Source organism: Drosophila sechellia, chromosome 2L (genome assembly GCF_004382195.2).
Source record: "Drosophila sechellia strain sech25 chromosome 2L, ASM438219v1, whole genome shotgun sequence".
In the NCBI taxonomy this organism is placed as follows: Eukaryota; Metazoa; Arthropoda; class Insecta; order Diptera; family Drosophilidae; genus Drosophila; species Drosophila sechellia.
The window spans coordinates 16,803,789-16,826,882 of NC_045949.1; the positions used below are offsets into that span (position 1 = coordinate 16,803,789).

Sequence of the window (23,094 nt, forward strand, 5' to 3'; positions counted from 1 at the left end):
TGGGATTGCAGAGAGGGGAATTTGCGAAGGGTTTGTGGCGTGTTTTAAATTAATTTTATATACGATTTGGCCGTCCCAGGATGGCACTTTGGCGGAACTGCCAAGCACTTGGCTCGTAAATTGGTAATGCTTGTAAGCCCGGTTTTATGGGTCGGCGGTGGGCCAGACTGTTTACCATAATTACCTGTTTATAATTAATTAAAATGCAATAAGCGTAAATTTGATAAAAGTGCCACGCACATGCTTACGCGGCAGCAATAATAGGGGGAGAGTATTATTTTCATACAAATGCTCCTTAAATTACAAAATAATTTGATGGGTAACATTTACACGTCCACGTAATAAAAGAATGTGTTAAAAGTTCAATTAGATTATTTCCAGTAGTAGAATTATAACTATTGCAAAGTTATTGTTTTTCCGAATTGAAAGTTAAATTTTCAAGTGTTTTAATTTAAATAAGATTAAAACAATCAACTAAATTACAATCGAATAGATAATTCGCATTAATGGGGGATCGGACTGAATGCATAAATTAACAAAGGGCCGCATGGCCCCAGCTCTCTTAAATAAGTTTATTTGTAAACCGCACGAAAATGCAGCATAAACATATTGGCTAATGTAATTACCATTTTATTGTGTGTTTGTTACTTTTCTCCCTCACGAGCCACGCTTATTGACCATGAATGTTGCATAACACGAACTGCATTAACGCCCCTCGCATACCCTTTTCTACCCACCGATACCATGATTCATTGGGTGAGTGTGCATAGGTAGGTGTGAGGCTAAATTGCCGCTACTTTTGATTTATGACACGAATACTTGAAAGGACTATGACGCATCCTTGCTCTTTGGGGTTGCTGTTATGGTAGGTTTTGTATGTTCCAAAGAACATTACGGTTTTCTGCCAATGCAACATATTTCTAAAATAATTTTGAAATGTCACTGTAACCGCCTTTAAATGAGATAAATAAATATAAATACATCAAAATTTAGATCAGATACATAAGGTAAGAAGATGCCATTGACATAAATAAATTACTGGTGGCAAAAAGCTTAACGCTAGACATTTATAAGACTGATACCAAAATGTAAAAATATATTCTCAATAGTGTGGACCTGGCAGTTTTGGGCGATTTGTTTAAGTAGGCGTGGCAACAATTCAATACTACAGTATATAAAGAACAGAATACTTTATAAAGGCTTTGAGTACCTTAACCCATAACAAACTTTAGAGGCTATTAAGACTCGTTTTTTCATTTTCCATTGGAAAATGGTGGCTTACTTTTCACTTCCCCAAGGTTCTTTGATATACTGATGTCCGCTATCATTATGGAATGTGGTTCTTTTGTTTTACTGGATGGGTAGCATGTCCTGGAATCGACACTTTGTTAAACTAGTGAACAACGTGACCCACACAACAATCCATTTAGATGTGACAGTGGGAACGCTCTACTTGGAAGCTAACTTCTTGTTGATCCTGTACATTTTTCAGTTGGAGCTGACTGTTCTGCAGATTGTTGAGTATAGTCAAATTCAACTACACATCTTCTCGCTATACAATTTAATGCTGGAGATTTACTTCAACACATATGTGGTATACGAGTTGCTTTTACTTTCCTGGCTCGCTGCTTTCAATTGGTTCTTTAGGGTAGGATAGCAACTCAAAATATTTAAAATCGTTTGTACTTGACTTCTTTTTTTGCGCTGTGTGCAGTATAGAATATCCGTGAACATTCATTCGTTCCACTTCTGAGATACAATAACTTAAACTTATTTGGCTCTAAATATAAATTTAAAAATTAAATAAAACACCCCTTCGGTCCGAATTTACTCAGACAATGTGAAATGGAGCCTTATACCACAACATTTTGTGAAAGCACAATATATCAAGGATATCAGCTGTAATATGTATCTGTCTACATCAGTATATTAGGTAAGTGAAAGTCATTGACACAAATTAATTAGCCTTGGTGAAACCGAAATTGAGGATTCTTTCAGTTAATGGAAATGTTTGACTGGGTCGGTTTGTTATTAAAGACAGCCTACTACTATGGGCAGATCATTGGTCTGTGCAACTTCAAAATTGACTGGCAAAGAGGTCGTGTTGTTGCAGCCCAAAGGAGTATAATTTTCGCCATCGCGATTAACGTCTTAATTTGTATGGTGGTGCTTTTGCAAATCACCAAGAAATTCAATCTCGATGCGTACTTCAGTAGGGCGAACCAGCAACACCAATATGTGATCATCGTGATGGTTTCACTGAGGATGGCTTCAGGTCGCTTAACTAATTATACTATATTTATGAAACCATCTATTAAAGATTTTTAAATTGACCATTTTTTATGAGTTTCTACAATTCTCAACAGATGGCGCCAGCGAGCACAACGGATGCGCATGGCTGAATTTGTATTTCGGCTATTTCTGAAAAAGCCGCAAGTGAAGCAAATGTCGCGATGGGCAATTCTTGTAAAGTTATCTGTAGCTGTCGTCAGCGACTTCTTACAAATGGCCATCTCTATAGACTCAGTGGGTCGCTTGGGATCCAAACAATTCGTGGGAATGGTTTTGGCGTTCTGGATGTCAGCCATTATAAATATGGCCTTATCACAGTACTATTTGATAATACTTTTCGTTCGAGCCTATTACCATTTGCTCAAGACCAAGCTGCGGCAGGTGATCCATGAAAGCCAGATGTTAAGTGAGACTTACCCACGGAGAGGGGCTTTCATGACCAAGTGCTGTTTCTTGGCCGATCGAATAGATAATATAGCAAAACTTCAGAATGAACTGCAATCTATCGTGACCCAGTTGAACCAGATGTTCGACTTGCAAGGGATGATGGTTTATGTCGGATACTATATATTCTTTACATCTACAAATTACATAACGTACAGTTTAGCTAAAAATGGTCTAGAACAACTGCACTTGACTGTCAGAGCAGTGACACTGGGATTTAGTTGGTGGATGGATGCCATACTAAATCTGTTTGTTATACTCAATCTCTTGGATGATCACAAGGAGCTAGAACGGTTACTAGAAGATAGAACTCTGTTTACTTCCGCCTTGGATGTCCGCTTGGAGCAATCCGTAAGTTTTTAGCCGTCTATCCAAATTAAAGTATCGCGATCTTGTACTTTTACAGTTTGAAAGCATCCAATTGCAGCTAATTCGAAATCCGTTCAAATTTGAAGTATTGGATATATTCACCATTACTCGGAGTTCATTCGCGGCCATGATGGGATCTATAATAACGCATTCGATATTTCTTATTTAATACGACATGGAATATTTTTAAAAAATTAAAAAAAAAAGTAAAATAATAACAAAATTTGTTGTAGGATTTCTGACACTTAAGCCTTTGCCAACAAATAGAGCCCCCAAGTATTATGTTGCTAATTTTCTACTCAAAACATCATTGAGATCATCGTCACCTCTATCGGCATCATTTAAATCTTAATTTCAATAAATTCGGCCATATATAAATTGATTTATAAGGTTGGTTTAGAAAAATACCTGTTCGAAGTTAACCTAACTACGCAAACACACGTTTCTCAGCCAATGGAAGTGCAAACGAGAAATTTAAACATAGTAGCATAACGATAGAAAATGGGATAAACAAAAATAAAATAAAAAAAATGATGATCCCGCGACCCATTTTTGGGCGGTTTGAGGACGCATATGGTCAGATCGATTCGGTCGGAAATCTACAATATCCTTTTGGTCTACGAGAAACGGATAGCTTTCATAGTTTCCGAGATCACAGTCTTTATATGGTCAGACATCATTTTTAATGAATCTAGTAGAAACGGGGATAAAAATAAATAAATCAAGTTAAATAAATAATACTTCACCAATATGTTTGCACGTCTTTTCCATTACCTGTTTTTTTTTTTTTTGTGTACGCCTCGTTGGCAATCCGAATCATAATCTGAATTCGATATCAGATTATTATTGTCATAGACATAAGCTAATTAACATGCTGGCCAACTGTAGGAGTCGACTCAGTTTTCCGAAATGGTCGATTGGGTCGTGTTGCTGCTGAAGGCAGTCCACATATACTGCTACTTGATAGGGTTAAGTAACTTTGAGTACGATTGCCGAACAGGACGCGTATTTACATCGTGGCGATGTACTATCTACGCCTTCATGGCTAACATTCTTATTTTGATTACAACAATTTATCATTTTACCGCTCACAGTAATAACAATTTAATTTTTCAAAGCGCAAATAAGCTGCATGAATATGTTATCATCGTAATGTCCGGCCTAAAGATCGTGGCGGGTAAAATTATATAAAATTTCTGTTCTTCAGTCTGATTATATATTTTTTAGGGCTCATTACTGTGCTAAATAGATGGCTTCAGCGTGGCCAAATGATGAAACTAGTGAAAGACGTTATCCGTTTATATATGATCAATCCGCAGTCAAAGAGTATGATTCGCTGGGGAGTTATATTAAAAGCTTTCATTAGTTTTGCAATGGACCTCTTTCAAGTAAGACTCTCCGTGGATGCATTGGAACGCCTAGGAACAGCCGATATGATGGGCTTGTTTGTAAAATTGTGCGTTTCGTTCATTATGAATTTGGCCATATCCCAGCATTTTTTGGTAATGCTTTTAATTCGAGCACAATATCGTATTATCAACGCAAAGCTGCGAAAGGTGATCGAGGAAAGCAGGAATTTGAGTTTCCTGCAGCACCGAAATGGAGGCTTTATGACGAGATGCTGCTATCTATCTGATCAGTTGGAAGATATAGGCGAGGTCCAGAGCAAACTACAATCGATGGTGGGTCAACTGGGAGAGGTATTCGGCATGCAAGGGCTTATGGCTTATAGTGGATACTACCTATCCATTGTGGGTACATCTTATATGTCGTATAGCATATATAAATATGGACCGCAAAATCTGAAACTATCACCCAAGACCTCGATCATCGCCTGCATTTGGATTACCTTATTTTACCTTGATGCCTTTGTCAATTGCAACAATATACTATGTGTGTTGGACCATCACAAGGACTTTTTGGGTCTATTGGAGGAAAGAACTGTGTTTGCTTCCAGCTTGGACATTCGACTGGAGAAATCCGTAAGCCATAATCCAAATGTAATCGATTTTATTTTTAAATACACTTACTACCTTTCAGTTTGAAAGTCTTCAGTTGCAACTGGCTCGAAACCCATTAAAAATTAATATAATGGGTATGTTCCCTATCACGCGTGGCTCAACTGCGGCTATGTGTGCTTCTATTATAGTGAATTCAATTTTTCTAATTCAATTTGACATGGAATTCTTTTGAGTGGAATATTTTTTAAATCATTTTTACATTGTGTTTCATTTTGGAACTATCTTTACAATTAATCGCTTAGTATAAAAATATCATGCTTGTTTGCAAATATAAAGAATGTTTCCGTATTACCTGACCTTTATCAAATAATTACTCTGTTTGGTTCAACCAATCTGTTCAATCTTATCAGCATATCTCTTTCGAAATGAGTATATTACGCTTGGAGTTAACTTATTTCTGCAGCAGGGCAAACTACATTGAGGACACTTTCAGTTCGTAAAAATAATGGACTTGGAGAGTTTTTTGTTGGGAGCGGTTTACCACTATGGACTCCTCATCGGTCTCAGTACCTTTGAGTTCGACTGGAACACAGGGCTTGTATTTACAACAAAATGGAGTACTTTTTACGCAATTGCGATGGATTCATGTATATTTGCCCTATACATTTATCACTGGACTGGAAACACAAACATTGTTAATAAGATTTTCGGCAGAGCAAACATGTTGCACGAATATGTTGTCGCCATAATGACCGGACTTAGAATTGCTACTGGTAGCAAAAACACTAATTCAAACAGCCGTTGGATAATTTAAGTGATTAATTCCCGTTGTATTTGTAGGTCTTTTCATACTGATTCACAGATGGTACCAGCGCTGCAAGATGATGGATTTGACGGCAAGTGTGGTCCGAATGTATGTAGCTAGGCCGCAGGTAAGGAGAATGTCTCGCTGGGGCATTCTCACCAAGTTTATTTCCGGGACTATGATCGATGGCCTCCAAATGGCCATGGTCTTGAATGCAATGGGGCGTATAGACTCGCAATTCTACCTGGGACTGGGCTTGCAGTACTGGGTGTCCGTTATTCTCAACATGACTATGATACAGCAATACATGATAATGCTTTTCGTTCGGACACAGTTCCAGCTCATTAACACGGAACTGCGTCAGGTGATCGAGGAAGCCAAGGAACTGCTGTTAAGCCCCCGGCATCAGGGAGTTTTCATGACCAAGTGTTGTTCGTTGGCGGATCAGCTAGAGAATATAGCAAGAGTCCAGAGCCAACTGCACACGATTGTGGACCAAGTGGAAAAAGTATACGGCATTCAGGGGGCCATGATCTATGGGGGCTACTACTTGTCCTCGGTGGGCAGCTGTTACTTGGCGTATAGTATCCTCAAACATGGATATGAGAACTTGAACATGGCACTGAGTGCTGTAATCCTATCATATGCTTGGTGTTTCTTTTATTACCTTGATGGTATGCTCAATTTATCGGTCATGCTCCACGTCCAGGATGACTACCGGGAAATGCTACAAATACTCGGGGAGCGGACAATATTCGTTGGCTTGGATGTCCGTCTCGAAGAAGCCGTGAGTACATGAAGTTATGGATTTTGATTTTAATAACAAAGATTTCTTACCGACAGTTTGAGAACCTTAATTTGCAGTTGGTACGAAATCCGTTAGAAATAAAGGTTGTTAAGTTGTATGATGTAACTCGCAGCAATACATTGGCCATGTTCGGAAACCTGATCACGCATTCAATTTTTTTAATTCAGTATGATATTGAACATTTTTAAGTTAGTCATTCATTAAACTCACAACAATGTTAATGAATGTGTACAATACTTTGTTTTGTTAAACATTTTGTATTAAATGACATCAATATAGAAGCAGACATTAGTTGATTGTACTTTCAAGTAGTGGTTGCTAGTTGATTGGTGATATGAGTAAAGCGAATATATTGGGGTAGGGTAATTACACGGTCATAACTTCCAGTTCCTACTCCATTGTAGGCCACATGAAAGCTATTATGAATCAACCGAGGACGTGGAACTCATTCAGTGGTTCAATAATGCCAGAGAAGGGTCACGAAATCCCTTTAAGAAATTCCCGCAAAAAGTGGCTATCCCGAATTTTACGATGGTCAGTTTCCTCTATTTGCTGGATCTCATATATCATTTATCGCGGCGTGGTGGTTGGGCAAATAAAGTTGGATCCGAGAAAAGGAAAAATGGTCATACACCCTCGGAATATTTGGACCAAGCGGATTGCCCTGCTCCTAAAGATATTGACACTGCTATGGAATTATTCTTTCAGTCAATATTTATGTATGGCGTTTCTTCCGATACTTCCACAGAAATCAGAAAGGCTTTTTGATAATCTGATAGAGGCAATTGCAGTTCAACTATCGCTTTGGAATACCGCTCGCCTTTATTCTTGGCTGAATAGCCTATCCTGGAATCGCTCATTTGTGGATCGTGTGAATGACGTTATCCTGGTAAACGCTCATTTAAACTCAATTCTCGGACCTCTATCCTTGGATGGTATCTCGCTCTTGGTCCTTTACGTAGTGCATTTGCAATTTACTCTGCTGCAGACTATTAATCATACTTATTTAGTACCGATGCTAAACACTCTGCTGCTGGGGTTAATTTGTAATGTGTATGTTGCTTACCAAATGCTTCTGCTATCTTGGATCGCTGGATCATTTTCTGAAGGTAAGAAAAATACCGTAGCCATAACAAAATTTTATACCCGTTACTTAAAAAGGGTATCAAAAGGGTATACTATATTCGAATGTATGTTACATGTATAAATATGCATTTTCGACCCTTTATGGAATATACTTTTTTTGTCGATTTGCCAATGCTCGTCTATGCGTCCGTGTATCTGTCACTCTGCCCGTTTTCCGTCTGTCTGTCCATATGACCCTGTGATCTCGGTATCAACAAAACTAGGAAGTTGAGATTAAGATTAACTCTAATGAAGCACGTTTGTTTTAGAATCGTCCTCGAGCCGCTCAAAATGGTCACACCTACACTATACAAAAATGCTTTGATTTTTTGTATCCTGTTTATGTCTATTATGATTACAGGACTGCCAACAGGAGCAGCAGCCAAACAGAAAGCAACGAAAGAAACTCCTTCGGATACTGCGGATTTATGCAAAAATTAGTAGTGTCCACCAGTGCTCTGGCTTCCAGTGGCAAGCATGCTTTTCTCGAACATCGTTGAGCTAGTGAGAAATTGGTCATACATTATCGAATGGATATTTTTCCACCGCCGTAAAACTGTGATGCAGAAATGGAGCTTCGTTTTCTGGAGATATCTGGGCAGCGGATTTGCGCCATTGTTGAGGATGCTACTCATTGGTCTTTGTAATGACCGTTTGGTTCAAATGCAGGACTTTCTCAATTTGCAGCTTCTGATAATCGATCTGAGACATACAAAATTTAAACAGTTGAATGGTAACTTTGTCAGTCAGCTCAAGAACTTGGTAAGTGCAAAATAAAGGATCTTCTTAATAATCTACAGCCCTCTCTTGCAGCAAATCTGTTTTGATCTCCAACTAAGGGCACAACCCATTAGGAATCAAATTATGAGTGTTAATCAGGAGTGTGGATGTCCTTTCGCCCTGGACTTCTTCTTCTGTACCGTGCTAAATTCCATTAGCTGCGTTCAGTATAAAATGACAAATGGAATTAATAGCGACTGAAGACTATGACAGAGAAATGTAAAGGTTTTGCTTATAAATAATTGATGAACAAAACTGGCAAACTATTTTAATAAGTTTTATAAATTATATGAATATCGAAGCATTCAATTCCATACACCAATACAAATGAAAAAATGTCAAATTAAATTGTTACAGCACACAATTGTATTTGCCACAAATTGCCTTTGGCTAAAATAGAGTAATTTAATTTGAATGTGATTTATATTTCACTACGAATGACAATCAAATAATGTATTGTTAAAACGGAGAGAATGGTGACTTTAATTTATATTTTGGCCTTTCGATGTGCTGCGAACTAACCAGGCTGGCTGCCAATGTCAGGAAAAGTTTGCCATTTTCCATTGCGCTGGTTCTTTTTTCCGAATTTCATTTGTTTGAGCTTGAGCTGTGGCCAGCGCACATAAATTTCAATTAACATAAATTTAATGCCAGCACACAAAGTTTGGCCAACAAACTCGGCCAGCAGGGAGAGCGTTTTCAATTATTGTCTGGTGCACAAAAGTTAGCTTTTCCAGCCCTCAACCCTCCGAAAAAAGAGTCTCCTATTTTCAACCCAGCAAGTGCAGCTTTTCCGGATCTAATGCACTTGACTTCTGAGTGAGGTTAAAGGGGTGGACGGGGAACGCCCCTTTAAGCCGCATATAGCAAATGGTCAGAGGCAAAGCAAATTGCTGAAAGGCGCTTATGCAAAGCGATCAAAATGCGAGGCGACATAAACACAAGACGAGAGGAGAAAATCCAACCCCCAGGCAGTAAAACCAATTTGAAATTGTTATTTTAAGCGAGAGTAAATCGCAAAGAAAGGATTCAGTGTGGGTTGAGGTCGTAAAAAATCAAATATCGGCAGAGTCTTAGGATGGCATCAACCATTTGCGGTTAGATAAGCAGAGGCTGGCAACTTTTCCTTTGTTTAGATATATGAAAATTGCCAAAACACATCGCTCCGCCTCTTCTCCGGTTGGCCATAAAAATTCCAGGTAACGAAATGTATTTCCTGATTAAATCAGCGCATGTGCGGGCTTCTGTTTTAAGGTTCGATTTCGAGATTTGGGTCCGGCTGCAAATCTTTGGAAGCCAATAAAAATGGCCAACATAATGAGCCAAGCAAGTGCCAAGTCGATAAAATGTATATTGGAAGAACTGATTTTATGGGCGGCCTATTTTTTCGGTACGCGTGTTGCATTTTTGGAAGAGTGAGGAATAAGTGTTAAAGACTTTAAAACCTGTAATCGATATCAGATGCCCAGGTTGTAAATAGCCAGATACCAAATAATCGCTGATTTTAGTGACTTGAAGTATTATTAAATTGTTGCGAATATTAAAGACGCATTGCCATGCAAAAATATCAATACTCGTGTGCTGTTTCCTGAATTTGCTGGAATTTTCACCAACACGTAACTGCAATGACACGAAATCATTTCCATTTTCCCGTACAAAACTTTTAATGGCACGGACCGGGGAATATCTAAGGCCCTACTGCCGCCTGTATGCCAGAAGTGTAGAAATGCTGGCCAGAATCTATATAATTTACGACCCCGGCAATCCCGAATGATGTGCCAGAAATTGCAGGCAGCACAACGACTGGCCAAAACAGCAACTGACGGGAAGGCAGCAATTTTTTATTTATTTTTATGAGTAATTTGTTCGTTGCCACGCATTTTTATGGCAATGCAGGAAAGATGATTGTAGCCAATGCCGTTCCGTCTATGGCTTTTTTGTGTTTTTTCCCATTTCAGGAGCGGATTTCTATTGTGGAAGATTTGCGATACAAGCTATTAGCTACCAAACTGCGAAAGGAATATTTATTCTGTAAAGAGCACAATAATAATAATTCGTAGATATTTTTTTCTACAGTTTTCAACAAATCACAAGTGTTGACTTTTACAATTCCTGGCCATACCTTACTGCCCCCTGGCGCACCTGAAAGATGCGTAAAGGCCAAGAGCCAAGATGTGTGGCGCGACGCAAGAGATGAAAGCAGAGTAAACAAAAGGCAATTACGCAACAGTGGCAAGGACAATAACGATGCCAACCCATGCTAGAGAGGCCAGATAAGCTGCACCAGCAACGCAAATACCAAGGACAACAAAACCAGGGACAGCAACACCAATGGACAGCTGTTGAAGTGGCACGTAATCTGGCAATGGGGCGTGGCCAATGGACAGTGGCAGACACTTTTATTGCAAATCATTTCAAAAGCTGCAAATGCTAACAACACTACAAGACGACAACTCCGAATGGCAACAAATAATGGCAGCCGGCGACATGACATTGTGTGATGATTGTGGCCCCCCCATTCTACCCTCATTTTCCTCGAGCTGCATGGAAAGCGATTCAAGGTGCAATCATCCTGTCTGTCTGCCACTGACAATTCAAGTCGATAGGGTAATGGATGAAACATTTGGAGATCTAGAGTATGGATTGAAAATGATTTAAGGAGTTTTTGCACTGATTGGATTGCATGGGTTTAGCAGAGGTCACATGAGCTCTTAAACAACAAAAACAATTTATAAAAAAAAAACTTTTCAAATTTGTATCTTAAATTTTCAGTAAATTTTTTTCCAAATTGATTACCACGTAAATCTTCTCAAAGGCCAAGAAAATTTCTTCCCCAGCCAAATGTCTCTTAAGCTCACACCCCAAATGGCATATTCCTTCCAATTGAACGAGCCCAATTAAACTTTGGGGCATATCGGCATCAGTTTTTAACAGCTTTCCTCGCCCACTTGAGTAACTCACCTCCCCCATTTGAATGAGCAGCCCCAGACAATTGGCCTTAATATGCCAGAAGTATCTTCCAGATAGCTGGCGATGACATCAAGAACTACAGATTAAGTGGGTCTGGAATAATGGCTACCAAAATAGGGAATTTGCTTGGGTGTATTAGCATTTCCCGGAAAATCTTCACGCTGTTTTCATTAGATGGCAAATCTGATTTATGTGACATTTGATGGCAAATATACCAGGTGGGCACAGTTGCGGCCATTTGTCGGCTAGCTAATAAATCTGCTCAGTCCTTTTATCCAGCATCGTACATCCGCAACACTTATAATTTGTTTGGCTTTGTCCTCGGTATTTATCAAATGTTCTTATTTCGTTGGCAGCTTATTAGTGAAGTCCGGCGAAGAAAAAGCTAAGGTGCGACTTACGGATAAGTCCGCAGGTATTTTCTACTTATTGTGCTGCTTTGCTCGTGCTGTGCTTTTGGTTTTTTTGGGTTGGTGACGTCTTATGCGAAAGTTGTTTGAATAGGTTTCCACAATTTAAGAAAAGATGTTTATTTTATCATCTGATTTTAAAGATTTTTTACCAAATTTTAATAATAATAAAAAGAATGAAACTAATGAATTAACAAAAAAAAAACTTTAGAGAATGATTGAACATGGAGAAAACATGGAAATTGAATATTCGCTCGCTGGAAAGATGACAATGATTTAAAAGTTTATCTTTCATATTCTAGTTTGGTTCAACAACGATAATCATATTTCTCCATGCCCAACATTTTAACTTGTCGGACATATTTCACCTCAATATTCTTAAATTAACACCTTGTTTAAACCCTGCACAAATACGTACATATCTCTACTACGCATTCCTGGTACTGTCTTTTTTTTTTTTGGCATTTCTATTATTTTGGTAACTGCTCTTATTTTACTGCTAAATGTTTTGTGCCATGTTCCTCTTCCGGTCTCGATTACTTTTTTATTTGCCGTTGGAGGTTGTTGTCACGTTCGGCGAGAGCATTTTCACGTATTTGAAATATTTTCTTAAAATTACCCAATTTTCTTTGTGTAGCATCTAACCAAAATAAAAGGAAACACTGAAAGTATCTTCCTACAATTGGACAGGGTAACTTGTCCTGGGTGTGCGAAATAATTGAAGCTGACTTAATTTGGAGGGACATACTAAACTAAAAATAATAAGTGTGTGAACTTACTGATAGTATCCATTCTTAAATTACAGACAATTTAATGCAAAAACGAAGATAATCTGTGATTTTGAAACAAATATGTTTTATTAATGAATTTCCACTCGTTTACTTCACAATTCTTCGTTTGGTTTTTGATCGCCTGCGAGTAATTTTCGCAAATTGAATGAGGCTTAAAGATATTTACAGAGACGTCTGCCCTTTGTCTGGCATTTAAATTCAGTTGAAGTTACTTTATGGCATTTGATTTGGGTTTAGTTGTAAATAATTCCTATTTGCTTACATGGCAGCTTTAAGGTTTGAATTGTTTACGGTTTCACATAGAGTTTATCGTATAGAGTTGAATGCAGTTTGCTTTTTATTTTCTTGCCTTTTAATACATCTAAAAGTTGTTATTTAAATACACAAATAATTTACACACATTTATTTTTTTTGTTTTTCGAATTAACGTTAATGCAATTTATAGTTTTTTTAGTACTTTTGCATTGTTTTCATCTTTTTTTATGCTTAGTAGTTTTCTTGTTAATTGCTATTAATGGCATCGATATTAAATAAGATTTAAAAATCAGTTACAGTTGACAACAATGCAGATTCTGTATATGTGTGTTTAATGTATACTATATCTATGTTTTAACCCCCATTCGCACACACATTCACCAATTCAGGCCCTCACAATTGTACTCAATTACCATTTGAATGTTCGCTCATCGATATTTAAATGTGTAATTTATATATTTTTATCTTTTGTTTTTCGCTTATAATTAAAATTGGCTCTGGCTTTTGTTTTGTTCGTTCCATGATTTTGTTTGCTGCTGCTGACGTCTTAACTCTAATTTAGTTAGCTCGTAATCATATTTACACACAGAATTTATGGACATCAAAGGGCAAAAAAGTATGGAATCCATGGACAAATCGCCTTTATATTTACACAATAAAATCCAATACATTTCATTTCATTTGATTTCGTTTCATTTCACTTAATTTCACATATGAATTGAGTTCAAATATGTTTTTAAGGCTTCATCACAATCATTTTGCTATTGTTTAAATTTGTGTTCATTACTCATGCTCCTTTGAATCTTGCTATTGTTTTTAACATTTGGCTAACTAAACGGTTTACATTTCCTCTGGATGATGGCTAAGTCGAACCCGGAATGTTATTAGTTTTATTTTCAAAAAGGATCAAACACACACAGAAGCACGCACGCGTTTTAGTTAATACCCATTAAGACTTTGGCAATTCATATAAATGTACGATATGTTTTTGTTAGTTTTAAGACTTTTCCAACAGTCACCAAGTTGTAATTCCTAACTTTGATTAGTTTTTCTCTCATTTCTTTATTTTTGTTTAATTTAAAATTAAGTGCTTTTTGGTTTGATTTTTGTGATTCCTTATCGGTAGCATTCATTACGTTTATCTAATTACAATTTTACATTGTTTAATGCATGCTCAACGAACAACGAAATTTTATAGACAAATCATTTAATCAAAGAAGACATTTTAGTTGTTTCTGTTGAATTTGAGTGTTAGTTATACACTGCGTATCGAAAGTATAGCGAGTTGAAATTAATTTTATCATACGCTAAAAATACGGTCTGATATAAAAAAATTTAATTTAATTGGTATATAAGTTTACATTAACAATTTATTTGACGGCACTAAAAAAGCCTTTTTTCCATATTATAAAGACATGTCAATTGAAGTTCACATACTTTCGTAACGCACTGTATACTTCACAACATATTCACCATATTTTGTTTAAAATTCCCCTTCATCATCGCTTAGCTAAAAAAATCTTAACGATACTTTTCCTACATATTAATTTATAGTTACTCATATTTTTTATTCTGTTAAACTCGTATTTTACCTTAACCAACTTCTGTGGAAGGATTTTCCATTCACTTTTGCTCTGTTCCGTTCGTGTGATATTTAAATTCTGTTTTGTGTGTGAATGAGCTTAACCATAATAACATACAATACAGTTACATAAATATATATATTAAACATTAACTATTTACAGTTGAATTTTTCATTCGACACGGGTTTTAACATTCCTAAGAGAGTTAAAACATTAGCACGCTTTTTCACATACAATTTTTCTCATTCTCAGACAAGTAAATGTAATTTATTCTCTAGATAGGTTTTGCTTCAAATTAAATTCATGAAAGCTTTTGTTAACGGCATAAAGAAATTAGCTGCATTTCTTTCGTTTTGCTTGAATTACTTTTTTTTTTTTGTTCATTTCCTGTTTTTGATTCTCAGTGAGTTTCTTTATTTTCTATGCAAAGCGAAGACGGAAAAATCGGTGAAAAGTGTGTGTTGTGGAGGGAAATAGCCGCCTTGTGGCTTAATGCAGCTACCGTGCAGTCAATGCCATTTTCTCCAGCTGCGTTGCGAATTTTCCGTGACTCGTCCTGCGATTTTCCTCCTCGCGGCCAGCCAGCAACTCTCTCGCCTGCTGAGCTCCTTTCGTTATCCCAATCCCTCCAGGCGCTGTCCGATCCATGGATATTTTATCTGTATCTATATCTCTCGCGATTCCCTGCGCCAGGGTTGCCATCACCATCACCGCCAGCGCCACCGGAAGGAGGACGAGGGGCGTGATTGGTGTTGAGGGCGCTGAAGCCGTGGAACTGGCTGCATTTGTTTGGACGAACAAGAGCGATAAGATTTTGGTCACAAATAATTCCCGGTAAGACGTACCTTGGACGGGATCGGCGCGTGAGTTGCTGGCGTAGACCGTTTCCCGGGACTCGAGCACCGGCGCCTTCTGCGGCCGGTCGCCCTCCACGGACTCCTCGTTGCACCTCCAGTACACGGTCGACAATTCGGCTATGCACTGCAAGATCCAACATATTTGAGGTTAGCTAGCTGAGAGTACGAAACACTATCGAACTTGCGTAACTCCAAAACAGTCAAAAACAATCTAATAATCTTTTGGTTTTACTTTCGAACGGAAACTAACATTTAAAGCACATGGGACATAAAAATAATATTTTTAGTGCAAAAAACTTGTTGAAAACTAAAATTATTGGTTTAGGGATTTACTGTAATTAAGAAAATATATTTATAAAACTAAAATAAATTATAATAAGATTTTTGTAAATGTGCACATCGAAAATGTAATATCACGATTTGTAAGTGAACATAATCTACCCGAACCAAATTCTACATTGTTTTTGAGACTGTTTTGAGTCACAAGAGTCCGACAGTTAAGTTTAGTTAAGTTGTTCAACTCACCTTAAGTTTCATGTTGCCTTTGCGAAAGTGTTTCTGTTCCACCCGGAATTGAAGGCCCAGCACAGAAGTTTCCAGACCATCTCGTCCCGATACAATTGTGTCGTATTTGCGGAGTTTCTGCTGCTCAACTGGCTCTCCATTCACTTGCCACGATAATTTCACAGCGGGCTTGGAACGTCCTGCGGTGCAATTAACCCGAACATAGTCTCCGATCTGGTAACGCGGTCGTCCACCGCTGATTTTCGGTGATCCTTCGTCCGGAAGATCTAAAAATCAAATGCAAATATGCGAAAAACTTCAGTTTTAAAGCTGCCAAAGAAACGGAAATTTCATTTACGGCCGCAGACCTTTGGCGGTAACTGTGGCTAGCGAGAGATTGTAACTGAATTTTGCAATAAACCTAAGCCACCACAGAAACAACAAGGGAACAGGGACCGCTGCAAAGGGACAACAAACTCAACGGAGCGCAGCCGGAAATTCAATAAAAGTTCCAGCCGTTGATGCACTGACGGACTTTGGATAAAATTGCAAACGGGAAAACAAAAAGCCAAATGCAATGAAATCAAGGAAACCAATAAAAACTGTCTAGCCAAAGTGTCAACACTCTGCAAAAGTGATATAAAATATTTATGGGAAACTAGTAACAGTAAATATTTATAAAACATACGGTTTTAATTCAAACAACATTAAGAAATGAATTGAAGATTTCAAAAATATTATTATTTACTGAGATAGCACAGTTTCCTGATATTTTGTATCACCGTACTCCCAAAACAAATCAAAGTCTGACCGAGCAGTTAAAATGGCCCTAAAAAGATCCCTGGGAATCTCTATGGATCTCCGGGCTCTGCAAAACGGAAACGGAAATGGTTTCGACTTGTTGTTGTTTGCCAAAGGGGCCCCGAAAAAGGCATCTGTGGGCGAGTTCCTGAATAACATGGTGTGGGTGCGGATGGTGGGCGGTGAGTTGTGCGTTGTGAGCCGTGGCATATGCCCAGCCCGTTCTGCTGCCGAAGCTTTTAAAAACTTTGATTGAAAGCCAAACAGAGCCAGCCGGGATGGGACCGCAGTATGAGAAGAAGCAGCAACAAAACATCCGAAAGCCAGAAACAAAAGCCCCCGTTTAGAACAAAGACAGAGTCCACGTTAAACAATAAAAGGGAGACAGCCATTGCAAAAAAGGGGGCGGTGCGAGGTTGAGGGGGCGTGTCGACACGCCCACGCAAAAGTTTTATAATTGAACAAACGAAATGTCAACGCCAGTTCAAAGCGCTTCCCATTGCAAGAGTAGTGATGAGTGGGTGTAGTACACTGGCAAAAAATTGTACACACAATATAACAAGCCAAACTATAGTTAATGTTTACTTCTATAGCAAAGTATGTAAGTTAATGTTCTCATTATTTTCTCAACAACTAATTAAGTAACCATCTACCGCTTCTGACAAATAATTTATTTATAGAATTTATATTCATATGATGGTTTTTCCTAAGAGTGTATTTCATACATTGGCATCGCTGTTAATTAACTATAGTTTTCTACACACATTGATGTGTTGCCAATATAACAATACCTGGCAAACAAAGCAGTGAAAACTATTTTCTGTGCAAAATGTGGGTCGATGGATAATAACGCGCACCTTAAAGTTCCGGCTTCACTTGACGTTTTGTTTGCGCATTCAGTTTTGCGGCGGCGTCTTGATAACATTTTTGGCATTGCCCTGCAGGAATGTTGGCCAAGACAAGAGCCACGGGAGCCAGAGACAGAAAACCTCCAAAATTGAGTTAAACCGTTAAGCTTTGGCAAGTTTTGCCCGGGGTGAAAGTGGGAGTCCGGAGGAAGTTCAGTAAGCTTATTTGGCATTAGAAGCATGAAATCAAATGAAGCCTGTCAAATGCACTGCAAATGCTTTTGACTAAGTAAACACAATTCCGATTGAATAAAGCTGATTGGGCCAGGCTGCTGGAATCAGTTGGAGTTACCAATTTAGTTCGGGTGTAAGTAAATGAAGGAGGCCAAGGCCAAGCTTAGGACATTTGGGTGACGATTAATGGGGTTAGTGTTACCTGATTAGATTCCTTGCTTAAAGGGAAACTTTTTGCAGGGATTCCGGGGATCGAAAGCCCTGCTCAAAGTTTTAGCAATGGCCCATTTCAGTCTCCTTTGCTCAGTTGAATTTTATTATTTAAATTATACTTTTAATTTCTGAAAGCTTTTTAATTAGTTTTCTTTTCCTGCATTAACCTTATAGTGATGTTTGCAGTTAATATATTCTTAAAATGCAACTAGGTGTTTGAGTGTATATATGTTCAATAGGTTGGGAGCACATAATATAAGACACTGGAAAACTCAAGACACCCCTCAGTCCATGAGCTTCGAACCGAATTGTGCTCGTAAAGGGTTAATACTGCCATCCTGTGACAAGTTCCAAGAGTAAAAGTCAATGTCAGCGTCAGTTGGCCACCGACAGGACCCCGTTTCCCGCTTTTAGCCACAGCATCTGGACCACCAGCAGTCAGCGCCAAATGGCCGCAATTTCTAATTAGAGTTATAAGTTTTCGCCCGACGCCCAGCTAGCCATATATATGCACTACACTACTCTGGGTGGAAAAGCAACTGGGGAATATATAAGCTACTTACACGCAACAATCATGTCGCCGTGCTCGGTGACCGTTTGGAAGGAGGGTGCCTCGCCAGAAACTTCGCACCGGAAGCGGCCCGCCGACTGCAGATTGACGTTGCGCAGCGTAACAATCGCGTCGCTCGAGTTGTGCAACTGCAATAAAAAACGAGAGCAGAAAATAACGGTCAGAAGTTGGGAAAATATCGGATGGGGAAGTAGTTTTTGGGAAATATTGTATGCTCTTTTCACTGCAATCTGCAAAAAAAAATGAATATATATCGCCTGAAATGAAGACACAGGAAAACAAAACATATCTTAATGCTTAAAACAATCATTACTTTATAGATAGATATAATGTATAGATATAAAAAATAAATAAATTAAATAATATTACAAGTAGAGTATTGAAAGTAGAGTAAATAGGGAAAGACGTTGTTGAATCGAGAGAAATTGTTGAATGATGGGGACGCAAGAGATGGCTGGTTAAAATTAATTTAACGAAAAGTGGGAAAAAGTTGCAGCTGCCCCCCAGCAAACCCCCCTTTCAGTGGAACTCTTGGCGTTGTCATTGGCAGTTTCAATACCATCAGCCAGAGGCGTTGGTGAAGGGGGTTTGTCAAGAGGGCGGGGCTCCTGCAGCCACTTTGGACGTTAATGTAACGTAATTGCTTTTGAAAATTGCCGCAGCTTCGCTTGTTTTCAAGCTGGCCCTCTTTTTCTTGCCCTTCTTGTTCTTTTTTGTTTTTTCGTAAATGCCTTTTAAATGTCCGAGATGTCCAAGCGCCTCCTGCACCTTAAAAACTAGGGTCCCTCGAAGGGTCAGCGCTGAATGTCAGACCGAAAAAGGGTTAGGCAAATATTTCACTTGAACTTAAAGCCATTAAATCCGGGTCTAAATGTGAGCGAGGCTATGGGGGAGGAGGGATAAGGAGATCAGCTGCGTGTTGTTTAACCCCAGGAAACCCCACACCACCCACAATTTGTTATCTGGCCAAGCAGAAAAGTGCACTTTGTTATCTTTTATTGCACATTCTTGCCGTCCCGAACCCTCCTCCACGTTGTTTTAACCTAATTTATAGTTTACCACACAAACACACGGATATGCCAGGGAATTGAGCCCAGGTAAACCGCACGTCTAAGTCCTAAGTTGGCCGGAGTAACAGCCAACTATTGGCCAACTGCAATAAAACAAGCTAAAACAGCAGCAGAAGACCCCTTGCGCACACATATATCTCCCCGCCGCAGTCACTCAAATCGATTATGCTAAAACAATATCCAGCAAATGGAGCTGGAGCACACACAACCGCTTCAATTGGTTATCGCTAACTGGCATCTTCTGTGAGTCTCATCGTAGTCCCCCTCTTCTGCAACATCAAAAAGTTTACCGCCAAGCGGCGAAAAGAACAGCGCACAGTGGGGTGCGCTGGTAAATTGAGTTCTGGAAATACTGAGTCTATTAAGAGGTGATAAAGAAATTCGGAGTTCTCATTAAATTAGTAGTGTAGAAGCTCATTTTAATTAGCATACTGCGTTATAGCAAATAAAGTATTTTTTAACTACATTTTAACAGGTTATGAAAAGGCACGCTAAAACTCCCATAAATGTCACTATCATTACAACACTACTTCGATTTCACCTTAATTTCTCCAAATTTTGATTGATATCTAGCCGAGCTTCTCCTGCTTCTCATTCGTTTAGACCGAAATATTTCTCTAATCCACTGTAGTGCCGAACGGAAATCGTTTAGTGGTAATGTGTAGCGTGGATCGCAGAGTGTGGAATTTTCTGCGGCGAGGGCAACGCGCTTTATGGACACTCCGTCGACCACGCCCTCTACCGGCAGCAAACGCAAAAGCGCAACTTGAAATATTTATTGCACTTAACGAGCGACAGGGCCGGGACTATGTGGTAGGGGGATGCATGCATGGGAAAGCAGATTTCACTTTTTCGGTGGCCAACTAGAGGAAAATGCGGGAAAATGTGAAATCCTATGGCAAGGAAAAGCGAGCGTGGCATGTCGAATGTAACCATCAACTGACTGCGATTGTCTGCTCACTGCTTATCTGAAACTCGCTTCTCCACCCCTAGCACCCATTCATCCAATTTCACCCACCGCACACCCTGCTCCGCATTTCCAGGGGGCTTGGGGGGCCTCTGTGGGTTAACGTCTAGTGCATTGTTACGTGCCAAAGTTTTAGTGGCTAAAATAATGGAGCAACGCCTGAAGAAGTGCCCTACACTCATTCTATTTTTGCGGTCGATTAAACAGTTCGATCTGCGAATGTTTTATCTTTCTTGGCATATGTTTGACAAGCTATCTGTATCTGCTTCCAGAGCTCTTAACTGGGCTTCGAGCGTTTCACGAAGTTCAAGTGAAATGGAATTCGTAATGCCTTGGACGAAGAAAATTCAGGGCAAATTCGACTAAAACTTCGTTATATCTAGGGAATTGTATGTACCCAGGATATATGTTGTATGTTTTTTAGGTTCTTTGACAGCATAAAGTACAGAATACTACGCAGATAACTGAAGGTGAAGTTTTGTCATTGAAAAGTTTGTAAACTACTATCGTGTGTTATGTACAATAATCTTATAAAACTGAGCTTTTGGCCGTTTCTAAACATCGCTGTCATTTTCGTTTCGTGTTATTCCCCAATTAAGCAATTTCCGCTAACTTCAGAGCTATCTGCTCTTGTTATGTAATTAGTTTAAAGGTCTTTATTTCCCTTTTCCGTAAATATTTTTAAATTCTCTCTTTTTCTATTTTCTTTTCAAGACCAAGAAGAGGCCCAGTTTCCTGCCTTGCTATTCAAGCCCAAAACCACGTGTAGAACTTCTTTTGTCCTTTATTTCCTTTACCGCAGTTTTCGCACTGGAGATATCGCATTGTCTAAAGAGACAAGGACACCTATACTTTCCTTTCACCAAATCACCTTTGCCACAGCACGAAACAATTTCCCAAACATTGCGGAAAAAATAGATGTGGTGTACACAGGAAAAAGTCTTGATAAAAAGAGTGAATTGGGTTTAAAAATAAGGGATATAATGTGCTTTTTTAAGAATATTTAAATATAATGGTAAAGGAAAAAACTTAAATATAAAAAATGTGTGGGTAAAAGCAAGAGTTAATTAATTATTTTAAGTATGCGTTACTAGTCTTTTTGTCCATGTGAAGATACAGAACTGTTCCAAAAAGAGAGAGAGAGGAGAAAGGCTGGCCAACTGCATTGTTCTTTCGGCAGCTACCACAAAAGTATGCAACGCTGTTTGTAATGTTCAGTTTTAGTACGACACCAACAGCATCAGAAACATTGTTTAGTTCGTTTCCCCAAGTAATAATAGGATATATACGGAGTACTCACATCGACGTTAACACCAGGCAGCAGGAACGTTTGCGCAGGCGGCATATCCCTCGGCACATAGCGGTAGAACTCGTTGCCATCCTTGTACCATTTCACGGAGTAGAGGGCCTCGCCATCCAGATCGTAAAGACACTCCAACTGCGCCGCGGTACCCTTAATCACGTACATCGGAATGCGAACCTCGGTCAGTCTGAGCCCAGCAACGCGGAAATCTGCGATAAAATAAATTAAAAGAAAGCAAACGAATTAAGGCGGAGTGAAAACAAATATTGGCACGAGGTACCGGGTATATGGGCATGGATGAGGTATAAATATAGTATAAAATATAATTTTGCTTAATAATTATATACTACTTGTATATTTTAATTAATAGTAATTTTTTAGGGGCATATTCTTAATTAAATGTGAATTTCCTTCTGGAAGAATACATCACATAAAAACTTGCGGATACGTTGAGCAAATCGGTATAAGTAAGCCTTTTAAATATGTTTTTTGCAGGTGGTTAAAAACTTTAATTGACGGTGGGATGCGAACGAACGACGCCTGATTGATTTATGTAGCTGGAAATTTTTAATTAATTACCAAAGTTTATTTTCACTGGAGACCGTGTCAACTGACCAGCAAAATGACCGATGGACGCACCCCAAACCCTTTGCTGCATAATGTATACTTTATATAATTTATAAAAAACATTTCACCCATTTTATCGGAAACTTCGTTCGTTTAATTTGTTAAAGTGCTTTGTACCAGAGTGGTTACGTGCTGTAAATTATATTATACATATTAATAAGTCAATGCGTTGACAGGGAATGATGTTTTGCTATGGCGACAGGATTAAGGTTCATTCATTCATTTATAGGTGGGCGGAGCAAAAAACTTCTGTGGCGCACTGTGGTTTTGTCCACATCGCCCGACGACTTATTTTGGGTCTTGTAGCATTTTATGGCAAACTTGTTTATTGTCAATATTGACAATGATACAAACTCAATCACTGTGGGTGGGGCAGAGATACACAGTGTTGGAATATATGGCACATATACACACTCACGCCCACCCACTCTCTTGGACGGGTCCCACATTATTACTACACCCGAGGCAGACTTTTCCAGCCCACAGTTTTCCCTTTGCTTTTCTCC

At 38.8% G+C, this 23,094-nt stretch overlaps 5 protein-coding genes across 6 annotated transcripts in view; 4 read left to right on the forward strand and 1 right to left on the reverse strand.

Annotated features, from left to right (window-relative positions):
* The first annotated feature begins 2,007 nt into the window (after positions 1 to 2,007).
* On the forward strand, positions 2,008 to 3,274 carry LOC6614462 (putative gustatory receptor 36a). The gene is made up of 3 exons (XM_032727509.1): positions 2,008 to 2,278; positions 2,348 to 3,087; positions 3,143 to 3,274. The coding sequence occupies exons 1-3, from the start codon at positions 2,008 to 2,010 to the stop codon at positions 3,272 to 3,274; spliced, it is 1,143 nt and encodes a 380-aa protein (XP_032583400.1).
* Positions 3,275 to 3,842: 568 nt separating this feature from the next.
* LOC116800201 (putative gustatory receptor 36b) lies at positions 3,843 to 5,298 on the forward strand. The gene is made up of 3 exons (XM_032713919.1): positions 3,843 to 4,282; positions 4,333 to 5,087; positions 5,146 to 5,298. The coding sequence occupies exons 1-3, from the start codon at positions 4,015 to 4,017 to the stop codon at positions 5,296 to 5,298; spliced, it is 1,176 nt and encodes a 391-aa protein (XP_032569810.1). The 5' UTR covers positions 3,843 to 4,014.
* A 273-nt stretch (positions 5,299 to 5,571) lies between these two features.
* Positions 5,572 to 6,867, forward strand: LOC6614463 (putative gustatory receptor 36c). The gene is made up of 3 exons (XM_002038860.1): positions 5,572 to 5,839; positions 5,907 to 6,658; positions 6,715 to 6,867. Exons 1-3 carry the CDS (start codon positions 5,572 to 5,574, stop codon positions 6,865 to 6,867), a joined length of 1,173 nt encoding a protein of 390 aa, XP_002038896.1.
* A 275-nt stretch (positions 6,868 to 7,142) lies between these two features.
* Positions 7,143 to 8,785, forward strand: LOC6614465 (uncharacterized protein CG31750). Its single transcript, XM_002038862.2, is given in 4 exon segments — positions 7,143 to 7,841; positions 8,178 to 8,256; positions 8,259 to 8,566; positions 8,618 to 8,785. Coding segments are annotated over 4 exon segments (1,254 nt in total).
* A 4,012-nt stretch (positions 8,786 to 12,797) lies between these two features.
* Positions 12,798 to 23,094, reverse strand: part of LOC6614466 — a 70,954-nt gene continuing 60,657 nt past the window's right edge. Inside the window, exons 3-7 of one of the 2 annotated variants that reach the window (XM_002038863.2) lie at positions 21,959 to 22,170; positions 18,614 to 18,749; positions 15,976 to 16,241; positions 15,439 to 15,574; positions 12,798 to 15,372 (exon numbers count right to left, since the gene is read on the reverse strand). In XM_002038863.2, coding sequence (XP_002038899.1) covers positions 15,092 to 15,372; positions 15,439 to 15,574; positions 15,976 to 16,241; positions 18,614 to 18,749; positions 21,959 to 22,170 — 1,031 coding nt within the window. In that variant the 3' untranslated portion in view covers positions 12,798 to 15,091. Of the gene's footprint in view, positions 15,575 to 15,975; positions 16,242 to 18,613; positions 18,750 to 21,958; positions 22,171 to 23,094 lie in introns of both variants that reach the window. The other variant, XM_032725168.1, reaches the window with a different exon arrangement.